At 37.3% G+C, this 19,137-nt stretch overlaps 3 protein-coding genes across 3 annotated transcripts; 1 reads left to right on the forward strand and 2 right to left on the reverse strand.

Moving 5' to 3' along the window:
- Positions 1-254: 254 nt before the first annotated feature.
- tipin (timeless interacting protein) lies at positions 255-3,612 on the forward strand. The gene is made up of 8 exons (XM_065267593.2): positions 255-442; positions 1,247-1,389; positions 1,660-1,747; positions 1,819-1,894; positions 2,038-2,160; positions 2,402-2,456; positions 2,552-2,731; positions 2,884-3,612. The coding sequence occupies exons 2-8, from the start codon at positions 1,260-1,262 to the stop codon at positions 3,102-3,104; spliced, it is 873 nt and encodes a 290-aa protein (XP_065123665.1). The 5' UTR covers positions 255-442; positions 1,247-1,259; the 3' UTR covers positions 3,105-3,612.
- A 34-nt stretch (positions 3,613-3,646) lies between these two features.
- On the reverse strand, positions 3,647-13,096 carry dis3l (DIS3 like exosome 3'-5' exoribonuclease). Its single transcript, XM_065267585.2, has 17 exons — positions 12,923-13,096; positions 12,284-12,428; positions 11,962-12,090; positions 11,065-11,200; positions 10,816-10,983; positions 10,631-10,709; positions 10,354-10,533; positions 9,957-10,126; positions 9,634-9,795; positions 9,204-9,454; positions 8,767-8,859; positions 6,933-7,457; positions 6,655-6,809; positions 6,376-6,554; positions 6,145-6,290; positions 5,570-5,741; positions 3,647-5,493 (listed from the first exon to the last, which is right to left on the reverse strand). The coding sequence occupies exons 1-17, from the start codon at positions 13,050-13,052 to the stop codon at positions 5,146-5,148; spliced, it is 3,168 nt and encodes a 1,055-aa protein (XP_065123657.1). The 5' UTR covers positions 13,053-13,096; the 3' UTR covers positions 3,647-5,145.
- Positions 13,097-13,304: 208 nt separating this feature from the next.
- On the reverse strand, positions 13,305-17,905 carry LOC135749163 (uncharacterized). The gene is made up of 4 exons (XM_073812637.1): positions 17,752-17,905; positions 15,281-16,069; positions 14,176-14,349; positions 13,305-13,990 (listed from the first exon to the last, which is right to left on the reverse strand). The coding sequence occupies exons 2-4, from the start codon at positions 16,056-16,058 to the stop codon at positions 13,884-13,886; spliced, it is 1,059 nt and encodes a 352-aa protein (XP_073668738.1). The 5' UTR covers positions 16,059-16,069; positions 17,752-17,905; the 3' UTR covers positions 13,305-13,883.
- Between the last annotated feature and the right edge of the window lie 1,232 nt (positions 17,906-19,137).

Raw genomic sequence — 19,137 nt, forward strand, 5'->3', positions numbered from 1 at the left:
TCCATGTACAGTGAAAAGTGCTATATGAATAAATTGGAATTGAATTGAAATACCTTTTGTTTAAAACATCTGATTTTACTGTGTCTTCTGTAAAGCTGTTTTGCAACTTGTCTCTGTATTTTTCTGATCAAGATGAAGACTACTTTAAAGAGTGTTGTTAGTCAAGTGACAAATGTCTTTCTGCCCGTTGGTCAACACCAAACATTACTGATCAGGTTTGATCAAAGTCAATCAATGCACACTTTCCGTTTCCCCATTTTGTTGAGAGATCAAGAAACTGCCGGAGCAGAAGGTGGCGGTAATGTACCAATACGCTGGATGCCAACCGCCGTAAAAGAAGAAAGAAGATTTGATTGGCTGCCGAAAAGCCGCGGCTGGAAAGTCTTGTCCACGAACTGTTGTCATCGTCTGTGAAGTTTCATCTTTTGTTAATGTCCGTTTAGTAAGTAGGAAACATCATATTTACATTACTTTTATCTTTACATAAAGGTCATTGTTATTGTTTAGGCTTGCGATCGTGTTATTGTCACCGTGTGTATTAGATGCCCAACCGCTGTATGATAATAACAAACCGATCCTTACCTTAACTCTTAAAAAAAGCGCACAAAATAAACAATGTAACGTTAAACACCAATACAGTAATTGAATGATTCAAAGAGGTTGGAGTAGCTTTTCACGCCTCTCATAATTGTGGAGACTGCTCTTGAAACGCCAAACAAATAACGTTAGTCGCGCATGATTTGTCCCCTTTGTAAAGTTCTAGTGCTAACGTTAACCACTGCTGAACACTTGTTGTGGCACAACTTGTTGAAAACCTTAATTTGGTCCCCAACATAGACAGTATAAAGTAACAAAAGATAACCACGATGTTTGTTTTTTATAGTAGCCTATACAAATAATATTAACAACAATGTGTTCATATTATTTTGTGCACCCGCGCGGTCTGCTCTCAGCTAACGTTACACATAAACTTGTTCTCATCTTTAACTCTTTTAACATGTTTTTAACATTTATTGATTGTATTATTTATAACATTATTTATTGTACATTTATAATAATAATGATCATCAATATGTATAAAATATTAAGGAATGATTCATTTACATAAATAAATATGCACATATAAATAAGAGAGAAATGTAAGTGCAATTTAAGCCTAACAGGTAAAACAAAATATTTAGGGTAAGAGTAAATTAAAAGTCTGATTGTGATCAAGAAATAAACTTGTGTTGCTCTTTTTCCACAGGATCTCATGCACCATGCTTGACCAATCAGAGTATGACATCCCAGATTATGAGCATACATTGGATGAGAAATTTCCTCCTCTGCCTGGTCCATCATCACCGGGACAGAGGGACCTTGAGGAGGATCCTTTTGGCAATGAAGAGGGTACATTGCTTATTCCGTTTAAACATTTGAATTGTATGCATTCAGTTGGAATAATTGTTGCTTATGTTAGTTAGTTTAAATAAATTGTTGAAATGGACTATTTAAAAACCTTTACTAAAGAGTTCTTGCCTACTAAACAAACTCCTCATTCTGCTATGATTCTATAATCTGTCTGCAGAATCTTCTATATAGTTTAATCTCAGGAGCTGTCTTGTGAAAGCTCACGGTTTCCCTTAAATAATCCCCGTTTGGTTGCTTCTTTGTGTTTAGGTGAAGGAGAAGTGTCTAAACTAGCAGAAGTGCCGGTTGCAAAAAGAAAATCAGTGAAGAGACCTCAGCCTAAACTGGATGCTAACAGGTATTTAACCAAATGATTATTCATTTATATGATTGTTTTTAGTAGACACATTATGACCTCTTTCTCTTCAGGTTGATTTCTGAGAAGGGTCTTCCTGCTCTACGCACATTATTTGACAATGTTAAGTTCAATGGCAAAGGACATGAGGTAATGGCTAACTTTTTACATAACTTTCACTACACGTGTGTTTTTGTTTTTTAAATTGTATTCCTGAATTTCTTGCTGTATTGGTTCAGCTGTAATCCTGGAGTCATATGTACTCACCGTCATCCTGTTCATTTCTGATTCAGGCAGACGATCTGAAGCTACTGCTGCGGAAAATGGAAAACTGGGCACATAGGCTTTATCCCAAACTGCGGTTTGAAGAGTTCGTTGAGAAAGTAGAAAGTCTGGGGGCCAAAAAAGAAGTTCAGGTGAGACTAATTAATAAAGGGGCAATTTCGGGGAAAGGCTTAAGATTAGCCTCAAATTAAAATGTATGTTTGAGCATTCAATGTTATAAAGGTAATTTAATCTAGAACCGAGATCAAGCTCACCATGAGCGCCAGATTTCGAGGCATTTTGTCTAGCTTAATATTAACTTATGTACAGAGCAGTGTCAGTTTTAAACAATACTAATAGGGGTTAACAATATGTCATGTGTTTCTACATCAGACATGTCTCAAACGAATTCGACTGGACATGCCGTTAACACATGAGGACTTTACCGGTAATAATTGTATTTAACTACATTACAGTAGAATGAAATCAGTATTTAAAGAAGTAACTGATGGGGTTCCACTGACAACTCCTTTCTTCTCTCAGAAGAGGCACAGGGTCCTGCACAGGAAGAGCCTGATCTAGGTGGAGACATAGATTTTCCTGAGGATCCGTTTGTCCATTCAACTCCTGCTCCAGTCTCCCTTACTGAGGAACAGCAGAAGCGTATAGAGCTCAACAAACAGCTTGCTCTGGAGAGAAGACTTGCACGGCAAAAGCAGCTAGGTATGCGGTCTCTTGATATTGTACGGAAATAACGTTAGCCTGAGGCTAAAGGCTTTAAGTCATTATAATCATGGGAGTTATAGTAATAACCCTACCTTTGTTAGGACATTTGACTAAAATAATTTTATATACTTTGCTGTATTATTCCACAGAATCCTCTCAGAATGTTACCGAGGAAGATGCAGATGATCCTTCGACCAGTTCTTCTGGACTGCACCTAAGTCAAGAAAATGAGGGTGTTGTTGACCAGTGCACATCTAACCAAACTCCACCCAAACAAAAGCCAGCAAAACTTCCCAGTTCCCCATTATTTGATAATGAGTGTGCCAGCCCAGTTCCAAATGGCATAGTTGATGATGATGATAGTAATTGATCTAATGTTCCCTGTTTGTAATACCAACATCCAAAGTCTGCACCCTGCATGACAACTGCAAAATAATTTTTGAGTATGTACAGTCTCTTTAAAATCACCACCAAGCAATATCACTTTTATACTTTTTATCTTTACACATATGCTTTATCGTCATATTTCAAACCTCATCTGCATCTCAGTGGAATGTTTAGGACAAAGTCACATCAACTTAATATCACCTCTAATGGTCTTGCAGACACACAGCAATTTTAACACTTTAGCTTTATCCTCTGTGAGGATTTTAAACTCGTTCAAGAAACATATTTTCTCAGATTTATAGAAAATCACATCTCTTCCTCACAGATGGTCCTAGCATTCATTGGTTTTATTTTTATTGTTGGCTGGAATATTATCAATATCTAAATGTACAAACACAACAGATGCCATCATACACAGGGAACTTTTTAAAGTTGGTCAAATATCTCCATTTAAAAATCTTTTTTGTCATGTCATTCAAAAAGTTCATTGTAAGTTTCTGTGTTTTGATATTCTAAATAAAAGCATTTATGTAGAAATCTTGAATGTTTTATTGCTGTCATGCAAACAGTGCACCTCATCTTTACTTAGAAGTGGGAATTGTGTAGCACCTGCACTTTAATGTAATAGTAGGGGTGAGCGGGGCACAAACTAACGCGGGGTTAATTGTAACGCTGCTACTTTACATATTTCTTCAGGGCCAAGCAATGTGTGCTTTGGTCTTATTCTCTTACTGTCAAAAGATGATCTCTTGTGAATTTTTTGATGTGTTTTGGGGTAAGACATTAAACAAAAAGTGTTGTGGAAGCATAAAAGTAAATTGCTTCGTCTTATGTTTTTTTTTCTGAGTTGGGTGTGTAAGTCATTAAATCCAAACTTATATTATTTTTATCACTGTCTTGTTTCGAAATGGTGTTATGTTTTAGGTAACATGTCCGCAACTCCTAGTAACTGATAGCCGGGATTGAAAACATTTTACACAGCAGGGTTAGTAAGCCTTCAGTATACAATGATAATAAAATGAAAACAATGTAAATACAATTCATCAAAATGAGAACTGTTAATATTATATCAGGGGAAATAATTGACAATTATGATTTTTTTGTCTTAATTTTGCAGCCCTTTATAAAATCTATTTATATGCATTGATGAATAATACAAGGATGGTTAGAAGAAGGATCATGAATGGATGAATGTGTGGATATCTATCTATTATAGGCAGACATATAAACAATATCCACCTTTAGTATATAGACAGTATTTTATTGAATTATTTGTTTAAACAACATTTCCTAGCAGGTGTTACATCAAACTCTCTGTTTGTTTTGGGGTAAGTTGTAATGTTTGCCCTCCTGTCACTTTCGGTGTAATTGTACGATAATAGTAGGTCCCATAAACAAACTTTAATTGTTCATTTGTAGCAGAGATGCGTGTGTTGATTGTGTAAAAAATGATTCATCTAACTTAAATATTTTTTTGGATGATAGAGCCAAAGCCAAAAAGCATTAGGTAGTGCCCCGCTCTCCCCTACTGTTTAAAGGACAAAATCCGAAGCATTACAATTTTAGTGATGCATATAAAACATTTTTATTTCTTTAAAAAATGTAAAACGTTCCATTTGATCTACCAAATCTAAAAAAAAATATTTAGATTACACACTTAGATTTCTTAAATATTTACTGTTATTGGGAATTGAAAGCTTTCTTAATGAAACAAAGGTAAGGCATCAAAGTCTTGACTGATTTTCGTTCAGAGGAATTTCTCAGCCCTTCAATAGATTTGACAAATATCCCTATTTCAATGTTTATGACTGTATTAATAATCATTTAGTTATTCGTTTAAAAAACACCAGCATTGGCAAGATATTTACACAGAATGAGCCAATTCAAAATGATTGAAGTGAGATCAGCCTACATCTGGAGACAATAATAGAACTGATCTTATGTCTATGGCAGGTATGATAAATCTATCCCTAAATCTATGTAAGTTAATATATCTAGGAAATTAAATTTACAACACTATAAAGCTAAGATGATGCAGTGCAAGTCTGTCCCTCTGTATTTTTGATCTGGCAAGCAGACAGATCCAACAGGGCAAGCTCACTGATCTCCTGTAGAATGACATAGAGGTTGGGTGTTTTGCTCTGTCTGAACTGCCTCTCCTCCCTGCTGAGTTTAGGTTTCCTTCTGCTCTCCTCCTCAGCCTGAAGCGAAGCCTCTTCTGCCCAGCGCACAACATCCTGAACCAGCTCGGAGCGACCACGGCCAGCTGGCTGCTGCAAATCAGGTTGCACAGTACGATGGGGCTTGTTGCTGATAAGCTCCAGACACAAGCTGTCAGCATGGCAACAGGAGGGTTTTACAGAAATACGAACCTGAAGAGGAAAATCAAAGAATGATGCCGGGCAAATATCCTTTATAGTAATATGTGGATTTGCTGAGAATACTCACTGTTACGTGAGCAAAGAGGTGAAAAGTATGAGTCCCAGAACTAGTGCAGGTGTTGATCCTATCAGGGAATCTCTGCAACATCCCGGCCTGCCACTCACAACTTCCGTCCTTCCTGACGCTGACCACTTGACCTTCCCGATCCTTAAGGTACACCGCTCCCTTTAATCCATACCTGTGTTACATAAAGTTACATAAGCAACACAACATCATGCAGATCATAGATTTTTGTTTTATACTATCTACAAGTTTCCTGTTTAAAGGTGGGGTGCGTGACTTTTGAAAAACACTTTGGAAAAGGGACTCAGCCAATCAGTAGTATGGGGGCGTGTCTAATAACCGACATTGATGCCTGGGTTGCGTTTGTGTGGGGCGGGTCTATCAAAAGAAGGTCCAGATTCTATTGGAGTAGGGCATGTTTGTGTAGGTGATTTCAAATGTCAACACTGTCTTTCAGAGATCATGCACCCCGCCTTTAACATCTTGTTCAGTCTAACAATGTTTACAAACTCAATGTTCCCACAAAATAAAAAAGCAAGTACTACGGTCAACACAAAAAGCTAAAAGCAAGTAATTACTGTGGTACGAAGACAAGAATGCCATTGGCTCTGACAGCATAGATCACAGCATCAGCCACACAGCGTTCATCCGTCTGTGGGTCTTTGTCTCTGAAGTAGAGACACTGGAATAGCTCTGTGGACTGCTTCTGTGCGTGCTGCGCTGCCTGTCATTCAAACACAAGAGAAATGCAAATGTTAGACTCATTTTTGAGTTTTGCTATAATATGTGGGACTAACGGCCTTACTTACTCTGTTTTTACTGTTGATGTGTTGAGCCAGCTCCTCAAGCTCTTTGTTACTGTCCAAGGCTTTGCATAGCAACCCTTCCTTCTCCATCTGAACGGCGGCCATAAGGAGCCGATGAACTACTACATCAGCGTAACGTCTGATTGGAGAAGTAAAGTGAGTGTATCGGTCCAGAGCAAGACCTGTATGTAGCATAAAAAAACACATGATCAAACTCAAACCAAACTCTTAAATTCATGAGATTATGATCTGCAGTACAAATTGAAATATAAGCGCATTTACCGTAGTGATAGTACTGCTCCTCTGGACAGGCTCCTGTGGAGAAGTAAAGGGCATTAGACATTGCCTGAGTGGCCATCATTCTGAACAACCTGTTCACCAGGGGGTCCCGAGGATCCACTGCCTTTTCCAAAGAATCAGCCAGAGCCCTGTTTGATCTAATGCAAGACAGACATGCATATGTATTCACATTGGTAGTGACATTGCATAGGATGATTTTACACAAAGAAAATACCTAAAATGACTTTAGTTGGGTTTTAACAGACTATAATGTCAAATACCTTGTATCAATACTGAAGCCACGAGCCTTTGCGCAGTCAATGAGCTGATTAAAGAACTCCTGCTTGGGTGGTGGATGATGACGCAGAAGTGCTTGGTGTGGAAAGCTCTCCTGTATCTTGCATGCCACCCAGTGGTTGGCATAGATCATGCACTCAGCCACAGTCTCATGAACCTCCAGAGGCTGTTTGGGTACAAGGGCAGTAATGTTCTTGTCCTCATCTAACTGAGCCCTCACCTCCACCCCTTCTAATTCCAGAGCACCTCCTTTATCCCTCTGTGCCCGGAGGTGTCTGGCCACCCTCGTCAGGGTCTCCAGGGCCTGCAAAAGCTCGGCAAGTTTCTGGTCCCTCTGAGCGCCCTGCAGTTGGCCTAGTTCAGGCACCTCCACCTTCTCTCCATTCAGCAGGCTCTGGGCGAGCTCATAGTGAAGCTGATAGGAGGAACGGATAAGAGTGCGACCGTACCAAACCTTGCACATATCCAGAGACTCGGCATCCAGCTCCCACAGCACACTCATGGCATATCTGTAACAGAGAATATACAGAGTAATAAAGTTTTTACAGAATACAAAAGAAATTCTTCTCAGTTTTCAGCCCATTAATACGGTTTATAGAAGTTCATGAATAATACCACATATTATATGTATTTTATAATTTTCATTTGTTCTATGATTTTTTATTCCTTGTTTCTTTACTTTTGCTCCTAAAGTTTGCAACATTGCAAAAGTGTGAAAAGTGCTGTAAAAAAAAGTTATCGGGTTTGAACCCAGGGAACACAAGTACTGATAAAAAATAAAATGTATAACACCACAAGGAGCATTGGATAAAAGTGTCTGCCAAATGTATAAATATAAAAATGAATTTGAATTTCATAAAAATTTGAATTAAGAGTTCACCCAAATGAAAATGATGTCATCATATACTAACCCTCATTCAGTTTCAAACTTTTTCCGAATTTGTTCAATTATCAAATATGGCAACACGTCTATAACAGCCAGCCAGAACCTAATAATTTGTTATGATTTGAAAGTGAATACATTTAATTCCAGTGTATTAGAATCATACCCTGTATAGATTAGTTTTACACTACCTCAAAGGAACTTTTTTTGAAAATATGCTTATTTTCCAGCTCCACTAGAGTTAAACATTTGATTTTTACCGTTTTGGAGTTCATTCAGCTGATCTCCGGGTCTGGCAGTACTAATTTTAGCATAGCTTAGCATAATTCATTGAATCTGATTAGACCATTAGCATCGCGCTAAAAAATAACCAAAGAGCTTTGATATTTTTCCTATTTGAAACATGACTCTTTGTAGTTACATCGTGTACTAAGACCGACGGAAAATTAAAAGTTGCAATTTTCTAGGCAGATATGGCTAGGATCTATACTCTCATTCCGGCGTAATAATCAAGGACTTTGCTGCCAAAACATGGCTGCAGGAGGCACAATGATATTACGCAGTACCCGAAAATAGTCCCCTGCTAATGAAAGATACTAAGGGGACTATTTTCAGGTGCTGCGTAATATAATTTCAGCCTAGAAAATCGCAACTGTCTTAGTACACGATGTAACTACAGAAGAGTTGAGTTTAAATAGGAAAAATATCAAAACTCTTTGGTTATTTTTTAACGCGATGCTAATGGTCTAATTAGATTCAATGGATTATGCTAAGCCATGCTAAAAGTGGATATTTAAAAAAAAAAAAAAAGGTGGGGTGTCCCTTTAAATCCCTTTGTTAAAGTTTAAAGGCAGATAAATGATCAAATTTGAGTGAACTATTAATGAAATTACTAAGGACACTTTTCTTGTAGCAGAAAAAGGCGTTTTCCTCACCGGTCCACTCCTCCAAGTAGGGAGCACAGGTCAGCACTCAGCACTGCTGGTAGCATGTCATACCTGCGGTCAGCCAGGTAGTAAGTGGTTGCCCTGTGTTAAGAAAAGAGGTGATTAAGTAAAAATTTTATATCTGGAGACTTAAACACCTTTAAACTATAACAAACCTTATGTAAACTGTATCCGCTTTTCTGTAAGATGACACCAGCCCATACTAGGGCTCTGAACTCTGAATTGATTTTAAATTTTTGATTTGCATATGTTTTATACATTGTGTCCTCTGTTAAGCTACTTTGCAACAAGGTAAACTGTGAAAAAAGCTATAAAAATAATCTTGAATTGTAATAAATTGAAGTGAACAATTTTTACACATTTACCCTTTTTTCATATATTTCATACCATACACATACATGCTGAAAAATGACAAATCACCATACCTGGACCTTGCCTCCAAGTCTGTAAGAGAGCCAACTTTGACAAAATGAGTGACGTCGGCAATGTGCACACCCAGCTCCAAACGTTTCCCCCCTGGTAGCATCCGAACTGACAAGGTGTCGTCTACATCCTCACAGCCCTTGGGATCTATACTGAACACCAGGTGAGTGTCCCTCAGGTCCCGTCTGGAGGACACCTCACTACTGTCCATCTGCCATGGGTTCTCTTCTGTGTTAACCGGCATCTCTCGCAACTAAAGAAAACATTGCTTTTAATGATAATAGTGGATTTTCAATACTATGTTCTACTGACGCAACTAACCAATTATTTTAATTATCTAAACACTGACTCGGTTAATTGGGCAAAAGCAATACTTACTTCTCATTTCACGTGAGACTTTCTTCTCTAAACTCTCAGAATTCAAGGGCTTACCTGGGCCTCTGAAAATGCAGACACATGGATGCTATTCTCCACCAGGATGGTCTGAATCTCTGTCTCCAGCTCCCCTGCTTTTCCCAGGACCCTCACACAGTGGCCGTTTGGGTACATAGAAGTGGTTTCCCATGAATCCAGACGCACAATCACTCGATGGTCCTGCACAAACAGGATATAAACAAAAGATATCAATATAAACAAAAGATATCGAGTCTTCTTGTCGACAGCAATATGATGTGCAATTTTTATAGTTCACCACACTATTGTTTGGCTTTTATTAAATACCATGATGTAATGAAAAACCTGATTTAGCCTCTAACCTGCAACGTCTCAGCCTGCTGTGTGCTTATACGGATTTTCGGGATGCGGTAGTCCCACGGAATAAGCAGGATCTTCTGTGAATTTCTGCTCTGGGACTGCACCTCCTCTAGAGGAGGAAAACTCGCAACATAATCCCTCCAGTTTCTTTGCAGAATACCCACCACCCTGCCTAAAGAAAAAAAGATCAGAAGCAGAGCATAAAATAAGTATATCTTAATACAACTATACATCTAGGATTCTGTGACTTTCTGACCTATAGATTCGGGACTATTTCTACTATTACCAATTTTCTTTTTGTGAGGTCCTGTGTATTTCATTTAATTTCTTGTCTGATGTGCCAAGTTCTGCTCAGAATTTTAAATTGTCATAACCAAATAATGCATTACCCATGGTTACCTGTGGGCATGGGCTGGCTTTGTGTATCCTCCAGTGACCGCTCCTCCCCCTGACCCTCTGTTAGTGCCATATTCCGTCCCTTCCACTCATTACGTGGCAAAAGCTCTATGACAACCATATCTCCATGAACTGCGCGGTTACGATACTTCACCCCGCTGACCAGAACATCACTGTTTAGCTCTAAACACAAGATTACAGGTAAGGCAACCCCATCAGAATCAACAATAACAGCATAGTAAGCAGTGAAACCGACTTGTTACAATGCGTTGACAACAACCTGAATTCTTGTTCGTAGAGCCCTCATAACGGACAAAGGCTTCATACTGGGCCCGATGTTTGTTCACACTGAGGATGCCCTTTATAAAAAAATAGAAACATTTATATTGGTTTATAGATCTGCTGTAGTTAGAAAAGTCAGCTAGTTTAAAATAACAGGTGGATCTCTGCGTGAGGGGAACGTACCTGGATGTACCTGCCAGATTTAATTCCAGCCTCCAGCACCTCGGCAGGCAGGTGTTCAGTATACACCTTTTCGGCTCCCTCGCTCTCTCGCTCTTGCAGGGTCTGAGCAATGGAGCTGTACAGCTCTTGAGCTGCCTGCAGGTCTGGCCAGAAACTTGACAGGTAATCCTACAGCAGAGTTTACAGATATTATTCAGTTTCTACAAAATTCAAACAGCACTGACTTCACAAGAAATAAAAAGTACATGCCTGAGTTGAGATGACATACACTCCACTGTTTAGGGCACTAAATTCTGCAATAGTATCACGGTTTTCTGTAAGCATCACCACCGGCCTAAGTCCAGCAAGATGGTTATAGTACCATACTGCTGCATTATAGACACATCTGAAAAAAAGTATTATTTTACACAAATTTTTTTATAAACAACAACAACCAAGTCTTGAGACAGTGTTCTGACTTTATGAAGTGTCAACAATAAATAACAAATGAAAATAGCTTCACTTCTATGACTATGAGGAAGTGTCATTCATTATTTGCATTCAAAAACTTTATACAAATATTATTTATTACAAATATAAGTCAAAATGCATTTAATTCAAGTTTAGATCCAAAATTAAGTTCACTCCTCTTTCATACAAAAGAAGTTGACTTAGCCTGCAGGATACCATTATATTACATTCAACTATTATGTGCAATTTGCAGACTACAGGTATAGGTACATTGCCAATGATGTTATACATCCATCTAATACTATTTAATTTACATTTTCTGATTCTTTTCATTATAATGAACTTATATAAACTTTATGGGGCAGTTTCCAAGACAGGGATTAGACTAGTCCTAGACTAAAATAAATGTAAGAGTTGTCCAAACTAACTTAAAATACATCAGTGCCCTTTGTTTTGCCTCAAAATGCACATTGTATGCCTTTAGTAAGACATGTTTGTTCTAACCAGTTATAGTTCCTAATTAAGCTAGTTTTTTTATATAAAATGAACTGGCATATGTTAAGGTATTAAAAATGGGTTAGGTAGTGACACCCATAATGTCATATAAACTTTCTCTAGTATACATTTCGTAAAGTAGACAATTCAGAACAATAAATGTGTGGTTTAATATTTCGTCAAAGTTGATTCAGGATGTACCTTGTGTGCCATTTATCCTGAGATTCGCCCTTTTCTCTGGGGCAATAGCAGTTCTGCTGAAACTCATTGGCAAATAGGATACAATCATGCCGAGGGTCCTTAAATAGAGCACGCAGTCTACTGCAGTGTCTAAAGAGGATAAAAAGAAATCCTTCTAAAAAAGGCAACTTACAAAAGTAAACCATACAGTCATCTTTTCAATTTTCTTTCTGCTTTATTCACAACAAAAATTCAAAACATTTGAAAGTAATCAAATTGGTAAGCCAAAAAATTTACTAAAGGCAGTAAAATAAAGTAAAACTGTAATATGTGAAGGGGTGACCTGCGTCCACGAGTGTGCTGGTATGATGTCTGTGTGATTACGATCCCTTGCAAATCCCTGAACTCCAGAATCTCCAGAAAATCCCGAACCACCCCTCCATCCGGAACCACGTAGTGGGTCACATCACTGGACAGCACCTTGCCGTCTATTGGGAGTATAAAAATCATAACACTGAAACTTTTTGAGTTATTTGACTGCGGGTTTGTGTATATACCCTAATGACAGCATGTTGGTTAGGCTGCTGTATGAAATATGTGGACCACCTGTAAACAGCCTTTCTGGCAGTTGCTGGTAAAGGTTTTCATACATAATATATGCGTATGTGTGTGCGTGCCAACAAAGATAATAATACCAGCGAAATTTGACCCCGTGTTGACAATTTTTAGTCCCCATGAGAAAATAGGCTTATTAATGAATGAGCTTTGAAAATCTAAAATAGCGGTTTTCTGTGAGGGTTGGGGAACCCTGAAGATTTCTACAAACTTGGATGCGTTGTAAAAATAAAGTAAACTTACCCTTAGGATAATGTAATGCTACCAGTTAAACTTATTTAACGTTAATATCTATACCTTTGTAAAGCATGCAGTTATACATGGATTAGTGTGTGTGGTTTGTCTGTCTGTCTGTTGATGTTCTTACCGTTGTGACAGCCCGCGAGACACAGTGAACTGCCACATTCCACCTGTTCCCTCACATAATGCTCGCGCACTACACGAACCTTTCTACCCTTTGAGCTGTTCAAATGTAAAATCTTTTCAGTTTTGATCATGTCACACTCTTTAAAAAAAGAAACTAATCTGAAGTAAGCCAACAAACACAGCCAAATGATTCAATTTTTCTTCGCTTTGTTTACTAAAAGGTGTTTATTACATTCAAATGGATCCTGCGCCATCTACAGGACTGGAGTTAACACACGTTTATGAAACATGATGAAAAGTAGGGCAGCAGGCTACCTCAAATCAAAGGTCTTTAAATATTTTTTAAATATATCGGTTAAACAATGCTGACATAAACAGTGATATCTAATTTTATAATTTATTATTTATTATCATAAAATCTATTCGCAACATTATTGATTCACTTCATTTTTTTTGCAATACTCTTTCAGATTACTTAAATGTTTTGCAAACATTATAGGTTCAGAAGAAAGGTACTGTATAAGGGAAGCAAAAAATAGGTTTATCTCCAATTCCTTCACATTATTGTTTTTGTACATACATTCAAACACAGTGTGCAAGGTATTGTGTTACAATGGTATATGACATAGGCTTCCAATTTGCAATATTTACATTCAAAAATCAAGTGTGGTTTTGACAAATTACATTATTGATGTCAAGTAAACTAGAACCTTCAGAAGAAAATAATAAGAGGCATACATTGTACAGTACATTGAAATCCAAACATAACAGACATTTTCTTGGTTCCTTTGTTTATGGTTTCTTAATATAGTTAAAAGACGTCACCTAAGCAGAACTGTTTAATTGTATAGCTGTGTAAAATTGCCTATTGATTCATTTGGCAAAGCACTTAGAAACATCCTTCTGTCTTCACATATATTTGATACTAAATAAAGTGTCTTTTTGGCATCACATATTTCTTCTCAGTTTGTGCGGCCATGTGGAAAGTTGGTCATCTGGATGTTGTCCATTTGTAGTCCTGGATTGTAATAACCAAAGTCTAGTGGCTCACTGTTGTCCAGTCGGAGAACTTTTATCACATGAGACAAAACAAACAAACAAAATTAATTAATCCACAATCACAAAACCACAACAGTAAAAATGAATTCAATTTTGTGTTTAAAGAAAGTCTCATATACATTTATATAGGTCATGGTTCAGTGTGAGTCAATTCAGTTATAGAACCGATGATAACAACAGAGAGTTTTGCATTACCTGGATCAGGTGACATTTCTTCCTCCAGTTTTCTGTGAGAGAAATCTCTGTTGTTCCTTCGGTTTAGGATGATAAAGGCAGTGAGTCCAATGAGCCCCACAATGATCCCAATGATTAGGATGACAGCCCATGCCTTTCCATTCTTATTCTCTACATTTTCTTCATTCTCTACACCTGCAGAATTTGTAATGACATATTTGATATTAATTACAATTGCGTTGTGCAAAGTTGATAAAGTCTACTCAAAACGTTTTAGTTGTTTTTAAAAACTTGTTGATTTTAGTTTATTTGATATGTTTTATCAATGTTTAAAATGTTTACATAAAAGAAGCCAAGCTAACATAAAAAAAATGTAAAATTGAGGCTATAAATAGAATGTGCTTTGGCAGGCAACTCACAGACTCTGTGCAGGCAATTTCATAGATCATAAGCAAACAGTGGGCTTAAAACTATACAGTGATGCCACAGAGTTAAACTTATGTGGTTCAGACAAGTTAACAACAAAGACTAGCAGTAGTATGGTTAAAAAGCCTTTGCATTGTTTGAGTTTCTTTCATTAATTACATCACATTCCATCACGAGAGCTGAGTATTGCTTAATTGAATCATATAGAAGATCCGAATTTTACATATATTATGTAAAGTCTTTGAAAGTTCCAGTTTGAACTTTCTAGGTAACATTGTTCCACACATGACCTCGAAAGGAGCCCCTCCCAATATCTACTGGGTGAACACCACTCTTATTGTGAGAGAAGAGGGTGTCAGTAACTGGACACTCTGAACAGAGGACAAACAAAACCTGAAACCCAATCCAACACAGAGGAACACAGCAGCAAATATGGCTTTTATAACTGAATTAAGAAGCTGAGAATGTTGGTTAGCTTGAGGGCTGAAATGAAAAGATTTGCGTGCTTTGCAACTATGACCTATGAGAGGCCTCGTGATGTAATGCTTATGAAATGTCAAACACTATCTGTGTCTATCAAATTCGTTTCATTTCTAATGTTTTGATAGAAAAAGTTAGATTTTGCACACAATTGTCTGACAAATCTAAAGTTTTTTGTTCAGTCTGTGTTGTAGTGCTGGGAATAATTTGTAAGTCTGACCTCTTGGTGATTCACCCCTGGTGTCAAAAGATCCATTGAGGTTGCCTTCTGCGTTCTCAGTTTCTGGGGCAGCATCTGTCCAGCTCTCATGGATGACAGGTGGAGTCATTGCCTCTGTTGGTTCGTATGCTGGTGGTTCAGGTGGCATCACTGAAGTACTGTTCTGCACGTCCTCTTGATTTGCAGGACCTTTCGTTGTGGTGGTTGGGCTCACTTCTGTGGGCACGTATCCAGAACCCGTTTCTTCATGACTGCTGTCCACTGTGGAGTTGTCTGGCTTCGGCTCAGAATTTGTGTTATTAAGATCAGTTTGACTGGTCTGGTCTGGTACTGATGCGGTTGTTTGTGATGGTGTCTCTGGCGTCTCTGTTTCATTGTGTTCTGCTTCTAAGACTTCAGAGCTTGAATTATATGCCATCATAGGAGGTGTTGTTGTAGAAGATCCATCAGAACTATCTTCCTCTGTGCCATTAACAGGCACGATTTCTTGCGATGGAGGCATCGGTTCTGTCACTGTGGGATTCTGTTCATTGTTATTATAAACCACAGAGCCATATGACAGTCCATCATTTTCCTCACTGTTTGGAGGTATGGCATATGTAACTGCAATGCTTAATTCATTTTCTCCTGATTGTTCAGCAGCAGCTTGTTGTTCTTCAATTATATCTAGTGTTTCATTAATTCTTAGCCAATCCTCAGGAATCTTAGTGGACACTTGTTGTAAGTTCTGAAATATCAGAAGCGTGAGTGCGAGCGTGATGCCCAGTGGGAGTTTCATGTCTGGTTCCCCTACCTGGCCAAAGAAGACATTTTACATGTTAATAGAATGAACATAAATGTCACAGGAGATAAAACTTCACAAAATAAAAGGTGCATTCAGTATTGTTTTATCCAGTAGCAGCCATCGTCCACTTATACTGATACCTGGTGGGCTTTGTGGCATTACACGAAAGCTAATTTTATAGAAATGTGTTTTTTTTTGCACTACCCACTTTCATAAATAACAGATGGTTACTAGAGAAAGTGACTATGTGATCTCCAGGAGGTGACCACTCTGCTGCCACATGGTCTCAAGGTTTTGGCTTAAAGTTAAAAAGCTATTTAACTTTAAAATAATAGGCCTAGTTTACATTTCATAAAATCAACATCTGAGAAATCAAATCAAAGTCTGTTTCTTATACAAAATGAAAGTGTTCTTTAATTTACCAGAAACCTAATCCAGCATTTGTGTTTATACTCCCATATAAGTGATTTTCACTGAAGTGTATCTAAGGCCTCTTGATGTGAGTGTAACATACGCCAATCAACCATGAAACTGTACTGAGCAGACAATCTGTTGTCTTATGTGTTTGGTTAGGTACACACCCAAACTATATTTAAACATTAGTTTTCAGAGAAAAAATATTACAAAGTAAATATGAAAAGGACAGTGGACTACTGATTTTAAAAATGTCTTGAAGATGTGATACATACATCATATGATAATAATGCTTAATTAATATGTATCAATAATGTTTATGTATTAATAATATAAAGAATTAGATAATCTTTAAGTGACACACCTATGATTCGTATGTGACTACGTAATTAACTTGTCATTGATACTCTGCAGAAATATCTTGTTTGACCAGTTTATCAGTTGTCATCCATTATTCTTAACCACAAACAATACCTTTAACTGATAATCCTACAGAAGTTATACGTAATCATACGTGACCTGTTTTTAGGAAACCTTCCATACTTTTCAAAAGATTTTACAAAGATGTGTCCGAAATTCAGAGCAGCTTGATGTTATACAATTACTGATAACAATTATTATTTTTGTTTGATGTTTATAGGCTGTTTATGGGATATTTTAGCATATGTTGTTTATTAATGTTATTTTTACACGTTTTAAATGAAGTAAATGTGAAAGTTTGACAAAAATTGTATGACACAATTTTCAGCATCTCCCCTTTTTCACAAAACACCACATATTCTAATCCTAGAATGTACCAAAACAAGTTTTCGAAAACTGAGTTTGTGGCATGACGTTGCCTATGTAAAAGTATAAGGTATGTAGGAGAATGAAAGTAAGAAATGAAACGAATCGGTTCAAAGAAAAAAATCGGTTCAGCACATTTGATGGAAAATGTGTGGTTAAGCAAGATTTGTTTGCCATGGATTTGTTTGAGGAATTACTTAAAATAGTTTGCCAGGGCTTCTGGAGGATCTGTAATAATAACATATACTAATGAGCATACTAAATCCTTAATAGACATGTTGAGTCATCCATCACAGATCCCAAAGATGATTTATTTTGTCTTATCGTTCCAAACTCTGATAAGGATTAACATTTCAATAGCCGCCATGCCACTGACATCTAATCCCCTTTCCCCATTTTACTGCTGGTACTACAACCCAACCAGTCCAATATTTAAGAAAGGACACACACATTATGTTTCTATGTATTAAGGCTACAAACCCTGTACCTACCTGAGTTTTGTATGATGAGTACAGGTGAGATGTTCGAGGAAGGTTAAAGCAGGATCGTTTGAGAACTCAGAGACTCTCAGTGCATTCAAACACAAGAGAAAATGGGAGGGATCTATCTAGCTTGTAGTTATCCGGGAACTGGACTTACCTGAATTTGCACCTGCAGACCACACCTCTGCATCAAAGTTCTTTGATGCAAACAACGAAACAATGCATGTGCGTCAGCTCAAGCTTAATATCACTTTCTGTTCATGCGTCATTCAAACACACCTTTTTAATGTACACAGGTTCATCCAGGGGGTGGGTTTAAAAGTAAGAAGGTTTAATGAGATCTTTATGAATCTATAATTCCCTGAGGGGAGGAGAACCTGCCGTTCTCGGCCTCTGAGCATTCCACCTGTGCCTGTCTCCATGGCAACACAGGCTATGCAGATCTGCTTTCTTCTTTCCGGCTTGATCCGGTCACAAAAGACACATGCTATTTTTACATGGCAGATGAGCATGCGTCATAAGCATGTGCTTTGACATAGTCATGATTTGCATTTTGACGGAAGTTCTAGATAAGCCTTTATGAGAGGGAGGGGTATTTTGCTAGTGGTTAATTATGGGCTAAAACTTAACAAGTGACAAGTGGAAAAACTAGTAAAATACACCTTCTATACAGAAATCTGATATGAAAACATTTTTTACATATATACCTTATGATAAATCATATATATATATATATATATATATATATATATATATATACACACAAAACGAGGACTGTTATGTTATTGAAGACACATATGTGTTATATAGGCCTATTACTTACAGTTATAAAAATGTCAGTTTACCAGTATGTTTTTATTTGTATGTGAGATTTTTATATCTGTGAAATCCATGCATTGTTTACATTAAATGTGTTTTAAATTTCTTTTCTGATAAATTGAATCCTTTGTAATAAGTGTAATATGATTTATAAATACAGGCTGCTATACTTACATTGTCCCAGCAGGGGGCAGATTGGTCTTCTCTCTCTGTTTTGGTAGCTTTTAAAGTGATTGTTCTTAAATGACAACACACTACAGCACTGTATAAGTACACCTATATAAAGTTTTTTATGTGTTGATTTTCAGCAACAGAATTATCACATTATAATGTGATGTATATCCACAAATTGGAAATGTGATTAAATATTGATAGTTCACCCAAAAATGAAAATTCTGTCATCATTTACTCACTCTTATGTTGTTACAAACCTGTACGAATTTCTTTGTTCTAGTAGAAAAAAAGAATACTATGGAAGTGAATGGGGCTCATGAACGGTTTGATTATGAACATTCCTCAAAATATCTTACTTTGTGTTCATCAGAACAAAGAAATGTATACAGGTTTGTAAC

This window comes from Paramisgurnus dabryanus, chromosome 2, assembly GCF_030506205.2.
Source record: "Paramisgurnus dabryanus chromosome 2, PD_genome_1.1, whole genome shotgun sequence".
In the NCBI taxonomy this organism is placed as follows: Eukaryota; Metazoa; Chordata; class Actinopteri; order Cypriniformes; family Cobitidae; genus Paramisgurnus; species Paramisgurnus dabryanus.